At 41.3% G+C, this 24,336-nt stretch overlaps 1 protein-coding gene across 1 annotated transcript in view; it reads right to left on the bottom strand.

Moving 5' to 3' along the window:
* Positions 1-24,336, bottom strand: part of PTK2 (protein tyrosine kinase 2) — a 714,868-nt gene that overhangs the window by 342,187 nt on the left and 348,345 nt on the right. Inside the window, 1 exon segment of the mRNA XM_030219604.1 lies at positions 14,456-14,571. Coding sequence (XP_030075464.1) covers positions 14,456-14,571 — 116 coding nt within the window.

The raw sequence follows: 24,336 nt of genomic DNA on the forward strand, positions 1-24,336 counted from the left end.
ACAGTGTGAGATACAGTCGCTGTACCCCCTATGTTTAAGTAGGTGTAAATCCCTCTTCTGAATGTGTGTTTCCTGCAATAATATAATATCCCACTTAAGTTTCTGCAATTCTCTATGTATCAAATTTCTCTTCTGTGGAGAGTTCATACCATTAACATTCCATGACCCAATGTGAAGACCCTTGATCCCCTTCCCTCCCCCCCCTCTCCCCCCCTGCTGGGCTGAGCCATTAGCCGCCAGCCGCTAGTAATGAGGAAATCACTCCCCGCCGGAGCTCATCGCCCTCTTCCCCCCAACAACATTTCCCGGTCCCCTCCCCCCATATTTCACAGATTTTACTGAGTTCCCAGAACCCTTTCAAACAATAAATAGACATCCTGTAACAACTCCAGAACAATCCCCCCAACTGCATATCATCTTTTTCTTAACAAAACCCCATGAAACCTTTGAGGTAACTGAAATCCTGAGTATCTCTCGTGTCCATTCAGGGTACTTTCTCCTCTGTTGATAGCTGTGAAGTATTCTCTCTTCGTGGGCGCACTTTATGCCAGGATGACTCTTTTTTTATCTTTGCTGTTATACTTGATCTCCCCTCCGAAGCTGCCGGAGGCAGATTTGTATATCCCAGCTCTGTAAGTACCTTCCAAGCCTCTCCCAGCGTAACCACTCGTCTGGTGATACCTTCCGCTGTAAACTGGAGGCCAAAAGGGAAGATCCATCTATATCTGAAATTAGACTGCTGGAGATATGTGGTTAAGTCTTTAAATTCTCTACGCCTCTGAAGAGTGCCCAGCGCTAAGTCTTGAAACACCAGAATTTTTTTATTTTCCCAGAGTAACTCCCCCTGGGATCTGGCTTTCTTCCAGATCTTGTCTTTGATAGTATAGTCTTTAAAGCATACAACAATGTCCCTGGGTTGCTGGTCTCTCCTGGGCCCCAGACTTCGATGTACCCGATCAAATCTTATTTCAGACTCCTCCATATTAGTCTGCCCCTCATTATTTATGTCCAATATTCTAGCACAAATTTCACGAATCACCTGTGCACAGTCTTTATTCTGGTCCGTTTCCGGAACCCCTTTGAATCTCAAATTATTCCTTCTGGAGCGATTTTCCAGATCTTCCACCTCTAATTGCAATTTTGCTTTTTCAGCTTGCACAATCGTGAGAGCAGTACGCAGGCCCTCCATTTCTCCCTCCACGTGCTCCAGCCCTTCTTCCACCTGCTCCACCCGTCCTCCAATCTCTCTCACCTCTTTTTGGATATCTGTGACCGCCTCCCGGATAGTTTTCCGAACCGCCGACATTTCAGCCTTTAAGGCTTTAAACCACCTCGCTACCTCTTGTTTAGTCAGCTCGGTATCACTTTCTAGCTGATCTGTTGGATCCTCCGTTTCGGAGCCAGAATCCGCGGCGGCCATTTTGTTGTGAGCTTTCTGCTGGGAGCAGCTCGTGTTCGCCGCCTCGTTTTTCTGTGCCGCGGCGAACTTGAATTTTTCCAGCCGCTTTCGTGTCGCCATTACTTCTCTATATCTTTCACCTCAAAACCACCAATCTCGGGGGTTAGGGAACCAGGAAATAGCGCTTATTTCTTCACTGCCCCGACGGAGCTCTGGATTCAGGCTTCCATCCCCGACGGTGACGTCACTTCCTCCCCCAGTTGTAGTCTTTTATCAGTTTTAATATCTTTATTAGTCCTTTATTAATTAGTTTTTTGGTATAATATAGCGGCTTATCTGCTTCCATTTCTTTCCTCTCAGCACTTAGATAGTGCACATAACTCCACACAGCCAGTGATCACAATGTTGCTTTGGAGTATTTTTGTTCTCATTCATATGTTCTCTAGGTAATCAATAGAAATAATAGAAAATAAGATGATACCTTTTTTAGTGGACATAATATATTACATTTCTTGATTAGCTTTCGAAGGTTGCCCGTCTTTGTCAGATCGGAAATAAGCAAATATTGGTAGATGACAGTATACAGAAGTGAAACATAAAAGCATTTCAGTGACAGTCTAACAGGATGGGGGTGGATAGGTGAGAGACAAGAAGAGTCGGGTGGATGATGGACAGGGAGATATGCATGGAGATAGGAGGGTGACAAAGTAGTACAATTTTATGGTTTACTAGTAAAAAAGGCCCGTTTCTGACACAAATGAAACGGGCGCTAGCAAGGTTTTCCTTGGAGTGTGTATGTTTGGGAGAGTGTATGTGAGAGTGACTGTTTGAGAGTCAGAGTGAAAGTGTGAGTGTGTGAGAGAGAGAGAGAGTGAGTCTCTCCCTGAGCCCTGCCCTCCCAATCCATGGCCATCCATGTTTCTCTGTCACCTGCCCCCTCCATTCATCCCTATCCTGCATTTCCCCTCTCTGCCTGAGGCCTGCCCTGCAATCCATATCCATCCATGCCCATCTGTCCCCTCCATTCATCCCTATCCAGCAATTCCCCTCTCCCTGAGTCCTGCCCTTCCAATCCATGCCCCTCTGTCACCTGGCCCCTCCATTCATCACTATCCAGCAATTGCCCTCTCTCCCTTAGGCCTGACCTGCAATCCATATCCATCCATGCCCATCTGTCCCCTCTATTCATCCCTATCCAGCAATTTCCCTCTCTCCCTGAGTCCTGCCCTCCCAATCCATGCCCATCCATGCTCCTCTGTCCCCTGCCCCCTCCATTCATCCATTTCCAGCAATTCCCCTCTCTCCATGGGCACTGCCCCCTCCATTCATCCCTATCCAGCATTTCCCCTCTCTGCCTGAGGCCTGCCCTGCAATCCATATCCATCCATGCCCATCTGTCCCCTCCATTCATCCCTATCCAGCAAGTCCCCTCTCCCTGAGTCCTGCCCTTCCAATCCATGCCCATCCATGCTCCTCTGTCACCTGGCCCCTCCATTCATCCCTATCCAGCAATTGCCCTCTCTGCCTGAGGCCTGCCCTGCAATCCATATCCATCCATGCCCATCTGTCCCCTCTATTCATCCCTATCCAGCAATTTCCCTCTCTCCCTGAGTCCTGCCCTCCCAATCCATGCCCATCCATGCTCCTCTGTCCCTTGCCCCCGCCATTCATCCCTTTTCAGCAATTTCCCTCTTTCCCTGAGCCCTGCCCTCCCAATCCATGCTCCTCTGTCCCCTGCTGCCTCCATTCATCCTTTTCCAGCAAGTCCCCTCTCTCCCTTCCATGGCCCCCCCTCGCATCCATGCTCCTCTCTCTCCCATGTCCCAGCCTGGCCCACCCTCTTCTCCCCCACCCCCTTCGCATCCATGCCCCCCCCCTCGCATCCATGCATCCCTTTTTTGTTTTTTTATTCTTTTTAACTTTACCTCTGTGGCGTTTCCGGCAGCGAAGCGTCAGGGAAGGAGGCGGCGCTCCCGACGTCTAGCTTTCCCTTCGCTGTGTTCCGTCTTTTTTTGAAGGCGGAACACAGCGAAGGGAAGGCTAGACGTCGGGAGCGCCGCCTCCTTCCCTGACGCTTCGCTTCCGGATTTGTTTGTTTAGACGCGAGGGCGGGGCAGAGACGGCTGGGTGGCTTCACACCACGAACGCCACGAACCCTACAGCCAGGGACTCAGGGAGTGACGTCAGATGGCTTCAGAACGTTGTCCTCATTAGAACGTTCACGGTGCGTTTTATTATGGTTTATAATGAGCTAGAAAACCCAGATCTTTGTTAAGTCCTGTCTGGTGGGTGTCAAAATATTTAATCATTCTGACTTCAAATGTCTTACGTTCCTGTATTGTTTTAAAGTTCCCTTTCAGGATTCTTACCATGAAATCACTGGTACAGTGTTCTGGTTTTGTAAAGTGCTGCCCCACAGAGGTGACATCCTGATTGGTACTAGCATTTTTCATATGGTGTCCATGTAAATTAAATCTCTTCTTTAGCATCTGACTTGTTTCTCCAATGTAGCAGCCTTTGTTGCATTTTTTACACTGAATGATATATACCACATTGGAAGATGAGCACATGAAAGATTCCTTAATGTTGAATATTTTTCCTTTGTGAATGACTGTGGGGTCCTGTGAAATGTTTTGGCATAGTTTGCAGCTGGATATATTGCAAGGATGTGTGCCATTCTTTTCTTTTTGAGTCTGTGTTGGGAGCTTACTTCTAATTAGCTTGTGTTTTAAGTTGGGTGGCTGTCTGAAGGCCAGCACTGGTGGGGATCGGAATATCTCTTTCAGTAATTCATCCTCCTGGAGTAGAGGCTGCAGATCTTTTATGAATTTTCTTAATTTTTCTAGCTCTGGGTTGTATGTCACTATAAGGGGGATTCTATCTGTGGCTTTTTTTTCTTTGTACTGAGGCAGCCTGGGCAGAGAAATCATATTAATTTGTTAATTCTGTTTGTTTGGTTCAGTCCTGTAAAGTGGTTGAATGCCATCTGGGTTTAATTGCTCAGAAGTCTAGCTTTTGCTAGACTAGAGGTTAGAAAGGTCAGTGAGAAATGAAACTTTCTTTGTCCCTTTTTGAGTGATGGATTGTTCATAGGTATTATTTACCACATCTGGATGCCATTCTGAGCAAGGCATACTGGACAGTTTCGCAGGCAGTTTAAAAGATTAGACTGAATGTTTAGAAGAAGATAGTTTAGATATAGATATTCTAGATGATTTAGATTTTGTCTTATAAGGAATTCTGATTTCTGCTTATTTTAAAATATGTTTTATTCTGTTTAATTAATAAGTTCTATTTCTATGTAGAATATCTTTTCAATTCAGTGTTACATCAGTGTCTGACTTTCAAGTGAGATTTGTCTGCAGTTTAAGAGGTCATCATCTGGTTTGAATTATCCACAGTCCTAGCTAGTTCTGTGTATGAAGCTAATAGGTGAAAGAGGTCAGGACAAGTCAACTCTCTTCTCCTTGATGGATTATAACTAAGTGTAGGACTGGCTTTCTGAAAGTAATAACAAACCATGTCTGTGTGCCATTAAGTAAGATTGGCCCTTTAATGAACCCAGTTTAAGCTATGACTGGGAATCTGAGAATTTAATAATAATAATAATAAAATGCAGGATATAGGTGCCACATTGTCTAGTTTGAGAGGCCCCAGGTCATAGGTCAGTTTAGGAAATATCTCAAACCTATGTAACTGATATTTTTAAGTAATGTGTAAAGATAATTAGTTCAAGACAGGGTAATCAATCTATTCTTTACCATCTGGTGAGAAAGGGGGGCTAGAAGGGTGTAGGACCCTATATAAAGGAGAGCAGAAGCAGTTTACGTTAGAAGAGAAGGAGCTGAGAAGAGAAGGAGCTGAGAAGAGAAGGAGCTGAGACGAGAGAGACAAGACACAGAGAGCTGAAGAGAAGGAGAGAGCTAGCGCTGATGTCCTACTTTGTTTGCTGGCAAATAAAGAAGATTTCTCTCTCATTCTGGTGTGTGGTGTTTGACTCCTGAAGTACCACAGATTCTGCTAACAATAGTGGTAATTCCTGCAACAGTACTATAGCAGATTTTCCCTGGGTGTTTTGAGGGAGGAGGCAATATTCTTGGAGATTATTTTGGGGTTGTAGCCTTTCTGTTCGAAGGATGCAGTCAGGATTTCAAGGTGTCTGTCTCTGTCCCCTGGGTCGGAGCAGATATGGTAGTATCTTGTGGCTTGGTTTATTATTACAAGGTATTATCACTCTGCACCCATACTTTGTGATTTCCAATTGCAAGGTCAGTTCTGTCATAATTTTCTACATGCCTTATTGATTTCTTTGATATATTGTTTCTGATAATGTTTCTTCTTTCTGCTTTATGTATATTTTGTTTATTAGTACGCCATTCACATCCTTTTGATCATTTTTTCTGTGGCTTTTGTGTATGTTTATTTATTGATGTAATTTGATTTTAATGCTTTTTAAATTATTTTTATATGTAGTGTTTGACCCCTGAAGCAGAGAGTTATACCGTCGAAACACGGCCCTGTGTCGGGTCATATATATGTGTGGTGCTGAATAAAGTTGTTTCTATTGACCTTCGGCTGATGAGATTTCTTGATCCACTCCTAATTTCTTGGACTTTCATTTGGACTATACATGTTTGTTTTTTTTTTTTTTAAACCTTTCGGTTGTTTTCTAGACTGACGTACAGCCATTACAGTAGTGAATTCATGTTATCACAGCATAGACCACTGTGATCAGACTTTCCTTTTCAATGTTGAAAAAACTCCAAAACAGCTCATAACACTGCAGCCAGGATCATATATAAAATCACTCGTTTTTGAAAGTGCCTCCCCTTTATTAATCAAATTACACTGGCTTCTCATCAAGCGAGAACCACCCTCAAATTATGTACCTTTATCTTTCAAATACTAAATGGAACAGCTCCAGACTATACGGTACCATTAATAAACTTACCTCAAAGAAACACTAAATATGAAGCAAGAAACTATCTCAGACTACACCAAACTGCAAAAAAGTGATCTGTAAAACTGTCCACTCTGCAGACTTCACTTACCTAGGAACCAAATGGTGGAACTCCTTACCACCCAAAATAAGAAATATACAGGAATATACTAGATTCCGCAAAATCCTCAAATTGTTCCTATTCAAAAAAACCCTCACAAAGAACGACCATATCTCAAACAATTAATTAATACCTCAATTGGTTATTAATCTGTTTACCATTAACTTTCTCTTTGCTTCATGTACAATTTCTCATTCATAATAGATTTTCTAAATGTTAAACATCCATAGCTATCCCAGTATGTTTATGATATTGTATTCTAAAATTGGATTCTTACAAGAAATTACTTTCTTATGCATTATTCATTGTTATGTATCTTATACTGTTTATTGTAAGCCACATTGAACTCGAACTTGTTTGGGATGTGGGAAATAAATGTCACAAATAAATAAATAAATGTATGTAAAGAGATTTGTAGTTGCCACAGGAGACAGAAGCAGTTTTTAAAGGTTGCTAAGATTTCTAACCTGTGATTTTAGAGGTACTTTTTTGCATCTGTTAGGAACCCACAGAATCTCTGTTTTAGGTTCAATCAAAATTTATTGTTTTTTGGCCTACTCTTAAGTTGCTGATAGGCAGGCAGGCAGTTTACTCAAAGCTGTAGATAGTTCTGTGTTGATGGGAATAAGTAGCTGTATCAGTGGCATAGACACAGAATATTGTGTCTATGAACCAAAACAGAGTAGCGACAAAACAAAAGATGAAGCAATCACGGGGCTGCTGTGTTCATATTCATGGCTGCCAGTCCTGCCCCCCTCTGATATCACTTCCTTTTCCAGTGCAGAGTCAGCAGCCGCAAGTAAGAACAGAGCGACTCCCTGATCACTTTTTCTTTGTTTTGCCACTGTTGGTTCACAGAAACAGTGGTGGCAGAGGTGGGAGTGGGTGCACTCTCCCATAGCTTAAAGGTACCATTGGTTTTTGGGGGTGCCATGGCACCCATGCCCCCCCCCCAATTCCGACACTTATGGTTCAGAGTCTTGAGATAAATATCAAATAAAATAGGTGACAGTAGGGATTTGTAGTTCAGTATCCAAAGGGATGGCTTATTTTGCTGATCAGAACTGACTGTTGTCTGATAGAAAGAATATGAACCATGAAAATGCTATGCTATGGATGCCTGTTTCTGCCAGCCCAACAAGCATGATATTAGTTAACAGTGAGAATCTATCATTACTAGTATTGAGGGCATATCTCCTATCATTGTTTCTGTGGAGATCATCTAACAGGGATACCTATAGCAACGCCTCTGTTCTATATCCAGGTCTAAAGCCATAGTGAAACAACTAGTTTCATTCATCCAATCACTATTTGATCTATAAGTTTACCCAGAAATAGGATGCTAGATACTGGCAGGCAATTTACCAGCTTTTCCCGGTCAAGTGTGCTCTTTTTCAGTAGGTGGTGCATCACAGCCTTTTTTAGAGCTGTTGACAGCTGCTCTTCCAGAATGAAAACATTCAGAATTTTAACGGACCCTTTAATGAGGTCTCTGCTTACCTGCTGTACTATTTTTTAGGGTTGCATTTCAATTAAAATTTGTAATTGCAATTAATCACAAAATCAAAGGACTGAATTTCCCTCCCTCCTGGTTCCAGATCCAATATCTCTCCCTTTCTCTTCATGGGGTGGGGGGGGGGGGGGGGAAGAGATGCTGGATTGTACCAAGGACAGGGCTTAGGAATGGAAGAGAGAGGGAGAGCAGTGATAATTTTTTAAATTGCAGCTAATAAATAACATGCTAATCACAGCATTAACTGCAATTAACATGCAGCCCTGCTATTTTTGATGAATAAGGGTCAAGAGAGCAGGCAATGTCTGTACACCTTCAATATTTTTTTGAGGGAGCACTCTGTTACTTGGTTGAATGAGTCCTGAATGACTGCAAATGAGCGGGGGTGGGGTGGGGGGGTTGAGTTAGTGCTCTCTTCATTAGCTAGTTATAACTGTGCTGGATAGCTCTGTTGTAGGGCTGCATAGGCTATTTACTATTTTAAATACCTGCTTGGCTGAATTTCAGCCAGTTGAATGAATTGAGAAATATTCCCCCAAATACTGAGCAGAAGGTGGTCAGCAAATTTATATAAGAACTTAAGTATTGCTATACTGAGACAGACTGAAGGTCCACCAAGCCGAGCATCCTGTTTCCAACAGTGGCCAATCCAGGTCACAAGTACCTGGCAAGATCCCAAAAAATTACAATACATTTTATGGTGCTTATCCTAGAAATAAGCAGTGGATTTTACCCATCCATTTTAATAATGGTCTATGGACTTTTCCTTTAGGAAGCCATCCAAACCTTTTTAAACCCCGCTAACTGCTTTTACTACATACTCTGGCAACAAATTCCAGGGTTTAATTACATGTTAAGTGAAGAAATATTTTCTCTGATTCGTTTTAAATTTACTACTTTGTAGCTTCATTGCGTACCCACTAGTTCTAGTATTTTTGGAAACAGTAAACATTCCAATTCAGTCATTATTTTACAGACCTCTATCATATCTCCCCCTCAGCCGTCTTTTCTCCAAGCTGAAGAGCCCTAGCCATCCCATCCCCTTTATCATTTTTGTCACCCTTCTCTGTATCTTTTCTAATTCCACTATATCCTTTTTTAAGATGAACTGACCAGAATCAAACACAATATTTGAGGTGCGGTCGCACCGTGGAGCGATACAAAGGCATTATAATGTCCTCATTTTTGTTTTCCATTCCTTTTTCTAATAATACCTAACAGCCATCTCTGAGACCTGATGGATGGAAGATAACCAATGGGACAATGTCATACCAGAGTCAAATTATATCGCAGTGACAGGGTGGATCAAATTGGTAGAGGGGTAGTGTTATGTCAAAGAGGGCCTTGAATCAAATAGATAAATTCTACAGGACACAAAATAAACCTTGGAATCTTTATGGATAGAAATTCCATGTGTAATGGGTAAAAGGATAGTGATATACTGGAGTATACTACCATCCACCAGTTCAAAACGAACAAGCAGATGTAGAAACATTAGTAGAAATTAGGGAGGTTAAACTGGGTAATACAATAATAATGGGTGATTTCAATTAAATTTATCTAGTCAATATTGGGCTAACATAAGGGCACACTAGAGAGGTAAAATTCCTTGATATAATCAAGGACTGCTTTATGGCACAGTTGGTTAACGAACCAATAAGAGGGGAAGCAATTCTAGATCTAGTTCTTAAGTGGACTGCATGAGCTGGTGTAAGAAGTAACTGTAGCCACTTGAAAACAGTGATCATAACATGATCAGATTTGATTTAACCACCAGGTTAAGTACACACAGAAAATCGAATGTGTTAGGCATTTAACTTTCAAAAAGGAGACCATGATAAAATGATGAAAATGGGGGTTAGGGGAAGACAAAGGAGTAGTTGCAAAGGTCAAAAAGTTAAATCAAGCATGAAAGAGTCTATTAGAGCTAAAAGAACATCCTTCAGAAAATGGAGGAATATCATCCAACTGAAGATAACAGAAAACAGCATAAGGAACAGCAAGTCAAATGCAAAGTGCTAATAAGGAAGGTAAAGAGAGACTTTGAAAACAAGATTGCCTTAGGGGCACAAACACATAATGAGAACATTTTTTTAGGTATATCAGAAGGAAAATAAAAACATTAAAAGAATCAACTGGATTGCTAGATGATCGAAGGGAAAAAAGGGGCACTCAAGGAGCACAACAAGGCCATAGTGGAGAGACTAAATGAATTATTTGCTTCTGTCTTCCGTGAGAAAGATACCCATGTCAGAACTGGTATGTAAGGGTGGTGAGTTGGAGGAACAAACAAATCTATGTAAACCTGGAAGATGTAATTGGGAAATCTGGCAACTACCTGGACCAGATTGTATACATCCCAGAGTACTAATAGAACTTGAAACACACACACACAAAAAAACCTTGCAGAGCTATTATTAATAATACATAATTTATTTTTAAAAACAAGTGTGGTACCAGAAGATTGAGGGTGGTAAATGTAATGCATTTTTTAAAAAGGATTCCAGAGGTGACCCAGGACCCAGGCAAAATGGTAGAGGCTAATATAAAGAACAAAATTACTCAACATATACACAGGCATGGATTAATGGGACAAAGCCAACATGGATTTAGACAATGGAAATTTTGTCACCAATAATCTGCTACACTTCTGAAAATCCAGATAAACGTTATCATCTGGTTCACCTTTGTCAGCTTGGTTTTTCATCCCATCAAAGAAGGCATGAAAGACTCCTGGGAAAATTAGTAAGTCATAGGAAAGGAGGCAGTGTCCCATCGTGGATTAAGAACTGGTTAAAAGATAGGAAACAGAAAGTAGGATTGAATGGTCAATATTCTCAATGGAAAAGGATAATTAGTAGGGTTCCCCAGGGGTCTATATGCTGGGACCGCTGCTTTTTAACATATTTATAAAATATCTGGAAATGGGAATGAGTAAGGTGATTACAAGTTATTCAAAGTTGTTAAATCATAACAGGACCTAACAAGACAGATGACATTTAATGCAAGCAAGTGCAAAGTGATGCATGTAGGGAAAAGGAAACTATAGCTACATGATGTAAGGTTCCATATTAGGTGTCACCACCCAAGAAAAAGATTTAGATGTCATCATTGATATGTTGAAACCCTCTGCTCAGTGTGTAAGAAAGCAAACAAAATGTTACGAATGGAAAACAAAATTGAGATTACAATGCCTTTGTATCACTTCATGGTGTGACAGCACCTTGAATACTGTGTGCAATTTTGGTTACCAAATCTTAAAAAATATACAGTGGAATTAGAAAAGATACAGAGAAGTGTGACAAAAATAAGGAGATGGGGCAACTTCTCTACTAGGAAATGCTAAAAAGGTTAAAGCTTTTCAGCTTGGAGAAGAGACATGATGGAGCTCTATAAAATAGTGAGTGGAGTGGATCAGGTAGACATGAATTGTTTACTTTTTCCAAAAATACAAGAACTAGGGTGCAATCAATGAAGCTAAACAGTAAATTTAAAACAAAGTAGAGAAAATATTTCTTCACTCAGTTTGCAATTAAACTCCATAATTCATTGCAAGAGAAAGTGGAAAAAGCAGTTAGCTTAACAAGGATTACTAAACGGTTTGAACAAGTTCCTAAAAGAAAAGTTCATAAGCCATTATTGAGATGGAATTAGAAAACTCCACCGCTTATACATGGAATAAGCAGCATAAAATCCATTTTTACTCTTTTGGGATCTTGCCAGGTACTTATGACCTGAATTGGCCACTGTTGGAAGCATGATACTGGGCTTGATGGACCTTCGGTCTGACCAAGTAGGGCAATGCTTATGGTTTTATAATTTTCTGGCCTGGTTTGCTATTTTAACTTCTGATTTTCCCATTTCCTTAAGAATTTCCTTCTCATGCTTTTGTGAAGACTTATTTTCTCTAGCTTGGTATTTGCAAAGTAGAGGCGGAAATGCATGTCTTTCTGTTTTTACTGTTAAACATTGCATGTAGTCCAGTGGTGTGCTGGAGCCAGCTCACACCGGCTAACAAGAGCCAGTTGTTAAATTTTTAAACATCTTGCGAGTCGGTTGTTCTGGCAGGCGAGCCGGCTCTCCAGGGGCAGCACAACCCTGCGGTAAGCAAGGTAAGCATGGCAGGAGGGCGCCACAAGCCATGTTTTCTGCTGCTTACCTCACCTCCCACAGCCCTCATATGCCAGTGCCCGCGCCGCCCTGGGGGTTTAAATCTTTTATTTACCTCCGTCGCCGCAGCCACAGTGAAAGCTCTGCCCGTCTCTAGCCTTCCCTTCGTTCCCTGTCAGTGTCCCGCCTTCTTCTTCTGACATCATTTCCTCTTTCCGCAACGGCGGGACACTGAGAGGAAACAAAGGGAAGGCTAGAGACAGGCAGGGCTTTCACTGACACAGCCACTGCGACAGAAATAAAAGATTTAAACCACGCAGGGTGGCAGGAACAAAAAGAGGGATGTTGGGGGGAGAAGAGGGCAGGCAGGTGGACATGGGAGCGGAAGGGCAGGGGAGAGAGGAGAATCTCTGGACATGGAGGAGAGGAGAGTTGCTGGACATGGGTGGATGGAGGGGAGGGGAGAGAGGAAAAAAACTGGACATGGATGGAGGGGAGGCGGGAGAGGAAAAATGCTGGACATGGATGGACGGGAGGGAGAGGAAAAATGCTGGACATGGATGGAGGGAGGAGAGGAAAAATGCTGGACATGGATGGAAGGGAGGGGAGAGAGGAAAAATGCTGGACATGGATGGAAGGGAGGGGAGAGAGGAAAAATGCTGGACATGGATGGAGGGGAGGGGAGAGAGGAAAAATGCTGACATGGATGGAGGGGAGAGAGGAAAAATGCTGGACATGGATGGAGGGGAGGGGAGAGAGGAAAAATGCTGGACATGGATGAAGGGGAGAGAGGAAAAATGCTGGACATGGATGGAGGGGAGGGGAGAGAGGAAAAATGCTGGACATGGATGGATGGGAGGGGAGAAAGGAAAAATGCTGGACATGGATGGATGGGAGGGGAGAAAGGAAAAATGCTGGACATGGATGGAGGGGAGGGAGAGGAAAAATGCTGGACATGGATGGAGGGAGGAGAGGAAAAATGCTGGACATGGATGGAGGGGAGTGGGGGAGGAAACATGCTAGACATGGATGAGAGGAAAAATGCTGGACATGGATGGAGGGGAGGGAGAGGAAAAATGCTGGACATGGATGGAGGGGAGAGAGAGAAGAAATGCTGGACATGGATGGAGGGGAGGGAAGAGAGAGGAAGTAGATGAGATGAGGGAAAAGGAAAATGAAGAGGGGAGAAAAACTGCCCATGGACGGAGAAAATAGGCATAAGCTGGATCCACTGGACAGTCAAGTCTGAGGAGGACCCAGCTTTTACTTATGGAGGGCAAGAATTGAAGAGGAAAGTAAAGAAATAAATGGAAAGGAAGCCCTGGAAATGGAGATAAGAGGACAGATAACGAGCAGCAGAATCAGATACTGGGTCAGCATGATCAGAAAAACAAAGTCACCACACAACAAAGGTAGAAAAAAATCAATTTATTTTCATTTTAGTGTTTGGAATAGGTCCACTTTGAGAATTTACATCTGCTATCATATTTTGCAAAGTATAGCAATGTGTTTCTGTTTTTCTGGTATTGTAATGCATGCAGAGTCTAACTTCTTAGGATTTCAGGTTAATTTTTGAAGAATTTGAAGAGAGGCTCTCTCTGTTCTGCATGTGTGACTGAAAGGCCAAGTGTCTGAATAGGGATCTGTTTGTTAGGTTCTGAGATTTTGATAACACATTGTTTTTCAGAGTTGGCAAGACTGTCTGTTCTCCTAATTTCTGGTCTGTATGCTAATTTGGTTTCTGTTATTTTGGGTATACTGCAGAGATTTTTTTTCCTGGTAAGGGGCTACTAAAACAGACATCGTGTTATGAGAATCAGGTGCTCAACATTAAAAGATTATTTTTATTTACTTATTTATGGCATTTTATCCCACATTGGCTTCCAGTTAAAGAACGTACTGTGTTCAAAGTTTGCACTCTGGTTCATTAAACATGAATTAGATTGGAAACTGGGAGCATTTTTTTTCCTGGACAGAGTACTGCATTGCCCCCCCCCCCCCCCCCGGCTCTCTCCCTGGCTATAGCCAGCTCTGCAATTTGGGGGGGGGGGGGGCTCCAGAGATGGACCAGGGAGAGAGCCTGTTGTTAAACATTTGCCAGCACACCACTGATGTAGTCTATGATATATTCTAAGAACCATTACACTAGATACAGCAGATATCACTCTTGAAATAGTTATGTTTGAATGAAGACAGCTATAAATAGATGTTTTGCAAGCTGACTTAAGGAAAGGTTAAATATATTTTTTAAGATTATTTTTTTTCCAATTGTGAGAATAAAGAGAATATAAGAAAAATTATTTGTCCAAATTTGCAATCTCTACCCCAAAGTAAAATGCCATCAGTGTTTAATAAGTGATGTGACACTCTTACCTATGGACAAATCTTTTGCTCTCCAGGTAGGCAAGTGCTGTGCTGAGCTGGTAAGCATAGAGAATCAAAGATGCTAAATCCAAATTGTACTTTCTTACTTGCAAAAATGATCGCAGCTTTTCAAATAAAAAGGAATAAAAAGAACAAATGTAAGCTTACACATCCATAACATCAATACTCTTTAAACTGATGTAAAAGATGTACTAAAGATCACAGTTTTGGATAATCTCCAGGGCTGCAATGAGATAGCTTATTATTTCCACTTCACATCAGAACTGAAAGCACAGGAGCCTCCAAATAACATGATTTTCTCTTCAGAAAAGCTAACTATGCAACTTGAATTTAATGGAGGAACTCAAACTTTAGCTTTAAAAGTAATAAAAACAAGACATACTTCAATGAACTGATTAATAATCAATTTAAAAATATTTAATCAACACAACAGATTTATACAAAGTACATTATAGTCAAGACTAGTGAGTATATATAAACAGTGATTTTAGAAAAGATGCAACTTATATGTATAAATGGTAGAACATAGAATTGTCTCTGTATAGAAAGGTAGCATGTTCTGGCTGGTCCTGGGCAGTACAACTGTATCCTGTATCTTTGAACAGCAATGAACATATACTGGTGAATTCTATAAATGGCGTCTAGGGTTAGGCGCTAATTCCACACCCAACTTTCAGCATAGAAGCACATTCTAATGGAGGGAGGGCACAGAAACAGGGCAGAAACGGCAGATCAGCACAGAAAGAAGAGATACTTACCAGTAGCTGGTGTTCTCCGAGGACAGCAGACCAATTCTCACATCTGGGTGGCATTATTTGACGGAACACAGTGTGGACAGACTAGTGAGTTAAGTAGAAAATTCTAGCAGCGTGTGCATGAGCTGGTGCCTTCCCACCCAATGCATGAACGCAGGTCCTCTAATCAGGTGAAAAAGCAAAAAGCAGATAGCCTATAACTAAATTCAACTCTTAGGGGAAGTGGGAGGGTATGTGAGAATAATCGGCCCACTGTCCTTGGAGAACACCAGCTACAGGTAAGTATCTTTGCTTTCTCTGAGGACAAGCAGGCCTTCTTAGTCTCATATCTGGGAATACCGAGCTATCAGGTTCACTGAAAACAAGAAAGCTAGGATAATTGTGTCTTGAAACGTTGAGATAAACTTCAATCAACATAAAACTACATACATACTAGCTGTGTAGGTACAGCCTAGAACAGAATAAACAGAGCCTAGAGGGTGGAGTTAGATTCTAGACACCAAACAAATTCTGCAGAACTGCCTGTCCACACCAACTGTCGTGTTGGGTATCCTGATCCAGACATTGGTGGGATGTCAATATGTGGACTGAAGACCATGTCGCAGCCTTGCAAATCTCCTCTATGGAGGCTGGTCTTAGGAAGCCATGGCTCTGACAATGTGAGCTATGACATGTCTCCCCAAGAGTCAGCCCAACCTGGGCATAAGCAAAGGAGATGCAATGTGCTACTGAAAGTGTGCATTTGCCGATGGCCACCCCCAATCTGTTGGGGTCAAAATGAACAAAAAGCTAGGTGGACTGTCTATAGGCTTGAGTCTGCTCCAGATAGAAGGCTAAGGCTTGCTTGCAGTGTAAGGTATAGAGTACACTTTTGCCGGGATGGGCACGAGGTTTTGTGAAAAATGTTGGTAGAACAATTGACTGGATAAGATGGAACTCTGACACCTCCTTAGGAAGCAACTTAGGGTGCGTACAGAGAACTATTCTGTTGTAATGAAATTTAGTATATGGTGGATGAGCTACCAGGAACTGGAGCTCAATGACTCTGTGAGCTGAAGTGATCTTAACTTTCCAGGTCAAAAACTTAAGATAACAGGTATTCAGAGGCTCAAAAGGAGCTTACATCAGATGGTTGAGGACTATGTTGAAATCCCATGACAAAGTGGGAGGTTTGGTGGGGAGTTTGTTATCAACAAACCTCTCATGAAACAAACTAAAGGCTGTAAAGAGATAGACTCGCCTCCCAAATTTTGATAAGCACTAATTGCACTGAGATGAGCTGTTACAGAGTTGGCTTTCAAACCAGACTCCGAGAGGTATGGGAGGTACTCAAGCAGTTTATATGTAGGGTAAGAAAAGGGATTTAAGGCCTTGCACTCACACCAGATGGCAAACCTTCTCCACTTAAAAGAATTCCATCTTAGTGGAATCTTTCCTGGAAGCCAGCAAGATAGGGGAGACAACCCCACCAATCCTAGGGTTCGAGTTCTACACTCTCAACGTCCAAGCTGTGAGGGCCAGAGATTGGAGGTTGGGATCCAGAAGGGAACCCTCATTCTACATGATGAGGGTCGAAAACAGTCCAATTTCCATGGCTCTTCAGAGAATAACTCCAGCAGAAGAGGGAACCAGATCTGCCGCGGCCAATAATGAGAGATCAGAATCACAGTGCCCTGGTCTTGCCTGAGTTTCAGTAAAGTCTTCTCTGTGAGAGGTGTGGGAGGATATGCATATAAGAGTCCTTGTCCCCAATGCAGGAGAGACGCATCTGATTCTAGTCTGCAATGTGACTCGAGCCTGGAGCAGAACTGAGGGACTCTGTTGTTCACATGAGTGGCAAAAAGATCCACCAAGGGAGTGCACTACACTCAGATCTTCTAGGCTACACCCATGTTGGCAGACTTCTTGTGCGGATGCAATATACTGCTTAGACTGTCTGCCAGGCAGTTTTCTTGCCAGGAAGGTAAGTGGCTTGAAGGTCTATAGTGTTAAGTAGAGTCCACTGCCACATGCCGACCACTTCTTGACACAAGGGGTAAGAACCAGTACCCCCTTGCTTGTTGACATACAACAATACAAGAGCAAATGACAGCCAACATGGTTAAAAGGTGAGGTGAAAGAAGTTATTAGAAACAACCTTCAAAAAATGGAAAAAGGATCTAAATGAAGAAAATGAGAAGCAACATAAACACTGTCAAAGCCAGATACAAATCATTGATAAAGTTTGCTAAAAGAGAATATGAAGAAAAACTTGCCATGGGGATGAAAACTCATAGCAATACTGTTTTTTCAGATATATCAGAAGCAGGAAGCCTGTGAGGGAATCTATGGGAACACTAGATCAAGAAGGAGCAAAAGGAGCACTCGGGCAGGACAAGGCCATAGCAGAGAGATTAAACAAATTCTTTTTTCCATCTTTATGGAAGAAGATGTAAGATATCTACCTATACCAGAAATGGTTTATAGGGGTGATGATGTGGAGGAACTGAAAGTAATCCCAGTGACCTTGGAAAATGAACTGATCCAAATTGACAAGTTAAAGTGATAAATCACCTAGTCCGGGTGGTATACACCCCAAGGTATTGAAAAAACTCAAACATGAAATTGCTGATCTACTTCTAGTGATTTATAATCTGTTGATAAAATCATCTGGAGTACCTGAAGACTGGAGGGTGGCCAATGTGATGCCAATTTTTAATAAGAGTTGCAGGGGTGATCTGGAAAATTACAGACCGGTAAGCCTGACTTCAGCTTAATGGGCCAGAGTCAGCATGGATTCAGCTAAGGGAAGTCTTGCCTCACCAGTTTGCTTCATTTCTTTGAAGGTAAGTCGTGAATAAGCATGTGGATAAAGGTGAGCCAGTTGATGTAGTATATTTAGATTTTCAGAAAGCTTTTAACAAAGTTCTTCATGAGAGACTCCTGAGAAAATTCAAAAGTTATGGAATAGGGATGCAATGTCCTTTTGAGAATTAGGAATTGTCTATTGGCCAGAAAACAGAGGGTAGGGTTAAATGGCCATTTTTCTCAATGGAGGCGGGAGAATAGTGGAGTGCTGCAGGGATCTGTACTGGGACTGGTGCTATTTAACATATTTATAAATGATCTGGAAATCAGAATGACAAGTGAGGTGATTAAATTTGCAGATGAAACGAAACCGGTCAAAGTATCAGCCTGCCTGTCTGACATTGCTGCCTGGATGTCTCACTGCCATCTGAAACTAAACATGACCAAGACTGAGCTTCTTATTTGTCCCCCTAAACCAACCTCTCCTCTTCCCACATTCTCTATCTCTGTGGATAATCTCATCCTCCCTGTCTTATCAGCTCGTAACCTTGGGGTCATCTTCGACTCCTCTCTCTCCTTCTTTGAACATATTCATCAGACTGCTAAAACCTGTCGTTTCTTTCTCTATAACCAAAATCCGTCCTTTCTTTTCTGAGCACACTACCAGAACCCTTATCCACACTCTTATCACCTCTTGCTTAGACTACTGCAACCTGCTCCTCACAGGTCTCCCACTAAGCCATTTCTCCCCCCCTTCAATCTGTTCAAAATTCTGCTGAACGACTTATATTCTGCCACTGTCGTTATGCTCATATTAGCTCTCTCAAGTCACTTCATTGGCTTCCTATCCATTTCCGCATACAGTTCAAACTCCTCTTATTGACTTATAAATGCTTTCACTCTGCAGCTCCTCAGTACCTCTCTACTCTTCTCTCTCCCTACACTCCTTCCTGGGAACTCCATTCATTGGGTAAATCTCCCTTATCTGCACCCTTCTCCTCCACTGCTAACTCCAGACTCCATTCCTTTTATCTTGCTGCACCATATGCCTGGACTAGACTTCCTCAGCCTCTACGTCAAGCTCCATCTCTGGCTGTCTTAAAATCTAGGCTAAAAGCCTACGTTTTGATGTCGCTTTTAACGCCTAACTCTTACTCACTTGTTCACCCTTTATCATTCCCGCCTTTGTAACTTCCTTATCCTTTATTTGTCCTGTTTGTCTGTCCTAGCTAGACTGCAAGCTCTTTCGAGCAGAGACTGTCTCTTTATGTCCAGTGTACAGCACTGCGTACGTCTAGTAGCGCTATAGAAAAGATAAGTAGTAGTAAGTTGTCAAAACACAAGCGGATTGTGAAAAATTTCAGGAAGACTTTATGGAACTAGAAGACTGGGAATCCAAATGGCAGATGAAATTTATAGTAGACAAATGCAAAAGAAACAAAAATCTAGGTGGACTTTTTAAGAGCTTTAGTCTGCTCCAAGCAGAATATTAAGGCTCATTTGCAATCCAAAGTATTTAAGTCACTTTCACCTTTGAGTGCATGTGTCTAAGGGAATATTTTTGGCAGGATGATGGACTGACTAAGGTGGAAATTCAATACCATCTTAGGAAAAAAATTTAGGATGGGTGTACAGAACCATCCTAGGTGGATCAGTCACTAGAGTCTGGAGCTCACCAACTTAGTGTGCCAAAGTGACCGACACCAAAATTATTTATTTGTTGCATTTGTATCCCACATTTTCCCACCTATTTGCAGGCTCAATGTGGCTTACACAGTACCGTAAAGGTGTTTGCCAATTCCGGTAAAGAATAGATACAAGGTTATGTTGTGTTCGAATAGGTAGGTGTATTCCTGGCTCCATTAGGGTAGAAAGGAGAGAGGTTGTATATTGTCCAGTACAATCATTGGTTTGGTTGTATAGCCGGATGTAGGGATTTACGCTGGATCTGTAGGGTAGGCCTTTTTGAAGAGGTTGGTTTTTAGTGATTTTCTGAAGTTTAGGTGGTTGTGGATTGTTTTCACAGCTTTTGGGAGTGTGTTCCATATTTGTGTGCTTATGTAGGAGAAACTTGATGCATAGGTTGATTTGTATTTGAGTCCTTTGCAAGTTGGGTAGTGGAGGTTTAGGTATGTACGAGATGATCTGGATCTGTTTCTGGTTGGTAGGTCAATAAGGTCTGTCATGTATCCTGGGACTACACCGTAGATAATTTTGAGGACCAGGGTGGAGATTTTGAAGGTGATCCGTTCTTTGATTGGAAGCCAGTGTAGCTTTTCTCGGAGGGGTTTGGCACTTTTGAAACGTGTTTTACCAAATATCAGCCTGGCCACTGTGTTTTGGGTGGTCTGGAGTTTTTTTGTGAGTTGTTCTTTACATCCCGCATAGATTCCGTTGCAATAATCTGCATGGCTTAGAACCATTGATTGTATTAGGTTTCGAAATGTTTCTCTTGGGAAGAAAGGTTTTACGCGTTTAAGTTTTCACATTGAGTAGAACATTTTCTTTGTTATGGAGTTTATTTGGCTCTCCAGAGTGAGGTTGCGGTCGAGTGTGATGCCCAGTATTTTGAGGCTATCTGAGATAGGGAGGGTGTGTTCTGGAGTAGTTATGGTTGTGGGTTTGTTCTTGTTGTGTTGAGATGAGAGGTTAAGGCAATGTGTTTTTTCAGTGTTCAGTTTCAGTTGGAATGAGTTTGCCCATGAGTCCATGGTATTCAGACCTGCTTTGATTTCATTGGTTATTTCTGACAAGTCATGTCTGAAGGGAATGTAAATTGTAACATCATCTGCATAGATGAACTGGTTGAGGCCTTGACTGGATAAGGCCTTTGCCAGTGGATCATCAGTATGTTGAAGAGTATTGTGGTGACAGTGGTGAACCTTGAGGTACTCCACAGACTGCTTTCCACGGTGATGATATGTTTGTATTTGATTTAACTTGGTATGTTCTGGAGGTTAGAAAACCCTTGATCCAATTGAGTATATTACCATCAATCCCAAAGTGGGCAAGGAGTCTTATTAGTATATTGTGGTTTACCATGCCAAATGTGCTCGACATGTCGAATTGGAGAAGAAGTATGCTTTTACCTGTAGCTATTTCCTGCTTGAATATGGCCAGGAGAGTGACTATGACAGTTTCAGTACTATGGTGGGAACGGAATCCTGATTGTGAGTTGTATAGTATTGAGAATTTGTCCATGTAATCGTTGAGCTGTTTAAGCTCTCCGTCAATTTGACTACTAGTGGGATGGATGCAACTGGGTGGCAGTTTGTGAGATCATTTGTGTTTTTCTTGGTGTCTTTTGGTATTGGGATAAGTAGTATGTTACCATACCCCTCGGGGAAGAGACCTTGTTGTAGCATGAAGTTTAGGTGGGATGTGAGGTCTGCTATGAAGCAGTCAGGGGCGGATTAAAGTAGATAGCTAGGGCAGGTATCCAGTTTACAGTGGGTGTTGGGGAACCTGTGGATTGCTTGTATAACTAATTCAGTGGTGAGGGGAGTAAATGTTATCCAGGTATGGTCAGCTGGGCATCCATCAGGGGTTAGGTCCAAACTATGACATTGAAAACTATGAAGTTTTCAATGTCAGTGTTGTGCTGAGGAAGTGTACTACGTAATTTTGTTATTTTTTTCATTAAAGTAATCAGCAAGTTTGTCTGCAGATGGGATGTCTGAGTTGGTTTTGGTGATTGGATTGGTGTCAGCTTATTTACGAGTTGAAATAGTTTCTTCAAGTCTTTATAATCCGGTCCTATTTTAGTTTTGTAGTAGTATCTTTTGGTCTGTCTTATTGCATATTTGTATTTTCTATGTATTTGTTTCCATGCGTCGAGTGTATGTTCATCTTTCCTCTTTCTCCATGCTCGTTCAAGTTTCCTGGATTGTGATTTGAGTTTTTTTTAAGTGGTCGTTAAACCATGGTATCAAGTTTGGTCTTCTTGATACTCTTGCCTTTAATGAAGTGCTGAATGAAAAAAGAAAGCTAAGTGCTGTCTCATACTCAACGTTTTTCTGTTATCATGCTTTAAATAAGCTGACATTGACATTATAAGAGATTGTATATAAGAATTTGGAGAAGTTTGTAAAAGGATTTCACTATCACTGTTGCACTTTACTTAAACTCAACAAGCATTGTTAAAAATTACTTAAAAATCATTTGGAGTTTTTCAGCCCAATGATAGAAATCAAATGCTGATTACATATTGTAACAGCGTTTAAACCAAGGAGTATTTGCCTTTGGTTTCTGAGGGCTTTTCTCCAAATAGTTGTTATACCATAGCTGTTTTGTATGATACAGGCTACTGTTAGGCATTAGTAGTATTAGATTACCTGTATTCAACACTAGTATTTACTTCAACTTTTTCAATTGTAAGAAATTAATAAAGCAGTATGTCCAATAACCCATGGAACATGGCTTTTAGTTTTTCAACACAAGTCAATGATTTACTTAGCTGCCCTTCAGATTTTAACACAGAACAACATGGTTCAGCAACTATTTTTGGCTGTAATGAGATTACACAAAAAAACAGGATCATCATTAAGATTGAACTTAACAGTGGTCTTTTGATTGAATATTGCAAAAAAGAAAGAATACCGCGAGGCTTACTTTTAAATAAAGCCCCACAGAGTTTGTGATGATAAAGAATTTGCTGACAAATGGAACAAAATACTAAACAAATGTTCGTTTGACTTAATGTTATTATAGAGAAGAGCCAGACCTATTTTAACAAATTGAAAGAAGAACTAGATACTGAGTTACTTAAATTACAAAACAGTACCTCTTTAGATGAATTTGACAAACAAATCAATGTCTTAAAGACAACATAGAGAAATTCAGGGAAAGTGTTAAGAAATCAAAGCTCAAAACATTTTCACGTGATGAGAAAGATTATTTGAGCAACAATGTTTACTCCTGGGTCTATTTAAAAGAAGCAAACACATCAAATAAGGAAGCTGGAAACAAACACCCTAGATTTACTGACTCCTCCTGCCTCTTCTAGTAGCAGCGATGATTCATCTAGCAGTAGGGGTGGACATGTTTTTTTAGGAGCAAGATCATTAAGAGGAAGAGGCGAACAGAGAAACAGACCATGGACACGGTCTCAGACAAAAAACCCCAGTGGAAATCAATCTATCGGGTAGACCCTTGACATTTACAGAATAACAAGTCCTGAGAAAAAAGGCCTCTCTTTTGTCCCGTCCCTCCAATTCAATGAATTTCAATTCGCGGTAGATCTAAAAAAAATTCATTAGGAAATTGCAATTGAAAATGTTCTTTAAAAATGATATAGGTTTGCCTGATAGAACCATAGTTAAACCGAAATTTATTTATTTGTAGCATTTGTATCCCACATTTTCCCACCAATTTGCAGGCTCAGTGTGGCTTACATTTGCCGTAATGGCGGCTGCCGTTTCCGGGTAACAGAATTACAAATGGTACTGCGATAAGGTGCATACATACGTGGTAACATACATGGAGCATAACATATATGGAACAGATCATGGTATATATATATACCATGTGCATATATACATGATAAAAAAAGAATACATTATGGTATTGCATGAAGGTTCCTGAGTAATAAATTGGATTGCAACATACATTAGGTCATCGACTATAGAGAGATCCTATTCGATATAAGGTTTAAAGTGGTAGAGCTTGATTATAGCACAGAGGTTAATCAGTTATGTGATAGGAGTTCGGTTTTGTATAGATCGTGTATAATGTTATTATTTAGTGTTTAAGATGGATGTTTATGGCATGCCTTCTTGAAAAGATCTGTTTTCAGTAGCCTTCGGAAGATGGTTAGGTCTTGCGTTGTTTTTATGGCCTTCGGTAGTGCGTTCCATAGCTGCGTGCAGATGTATGAGAAACTGGTCGCGTATGTGGGACAGCTTGATCCAGTGTTAAACACCTTCAAACAAAAGATCTAGATAAATTTAAAAAAGGGGGCCGTTATCTATTTCAGCACAAATACAATCTTTCTAAAAATCAGACGTAGGCGTTACGGACATTGCAAGAAGATGACAATATAACAATCAAAAAAGCTGATAAGGGAGGAGCTATTGTCCTCCAAAACAGAGCAGATTATTTGGAAGAAGGCTCACGTCAGTTTAATGATAAAAACCTTGACAGAAAAATATTGTTAAATCCGACAAAACAATTGCAAACTTTAATAACGAGGATTACCAACAAAGCTTTACAAGAAGGTGTCATCACAATGAGGGATAAAAGATTTTTAAATTGTCATAGTCCCAGAGTTCCAGTAATGTATTTTTTTGCCAAAAATACATAAAAGGCTTATAAATCCTCCTGGCAGGC

This window comes from Microcaecilia unicolor, chromosome 1 (assembly GCF_901765095.1).
Source record: "Microcaecilia unicolor chromosome 1, aMicUni1.1, whole genome shotgun sequence".
NCBI classification, from domain to species: domain Eukaryota; kingdom Metazoa; phylum Chordata; class Amphibia; order Gymnophiona; family Siphonopidae; genus Microcaecilia; species Microcaecilia unicolor.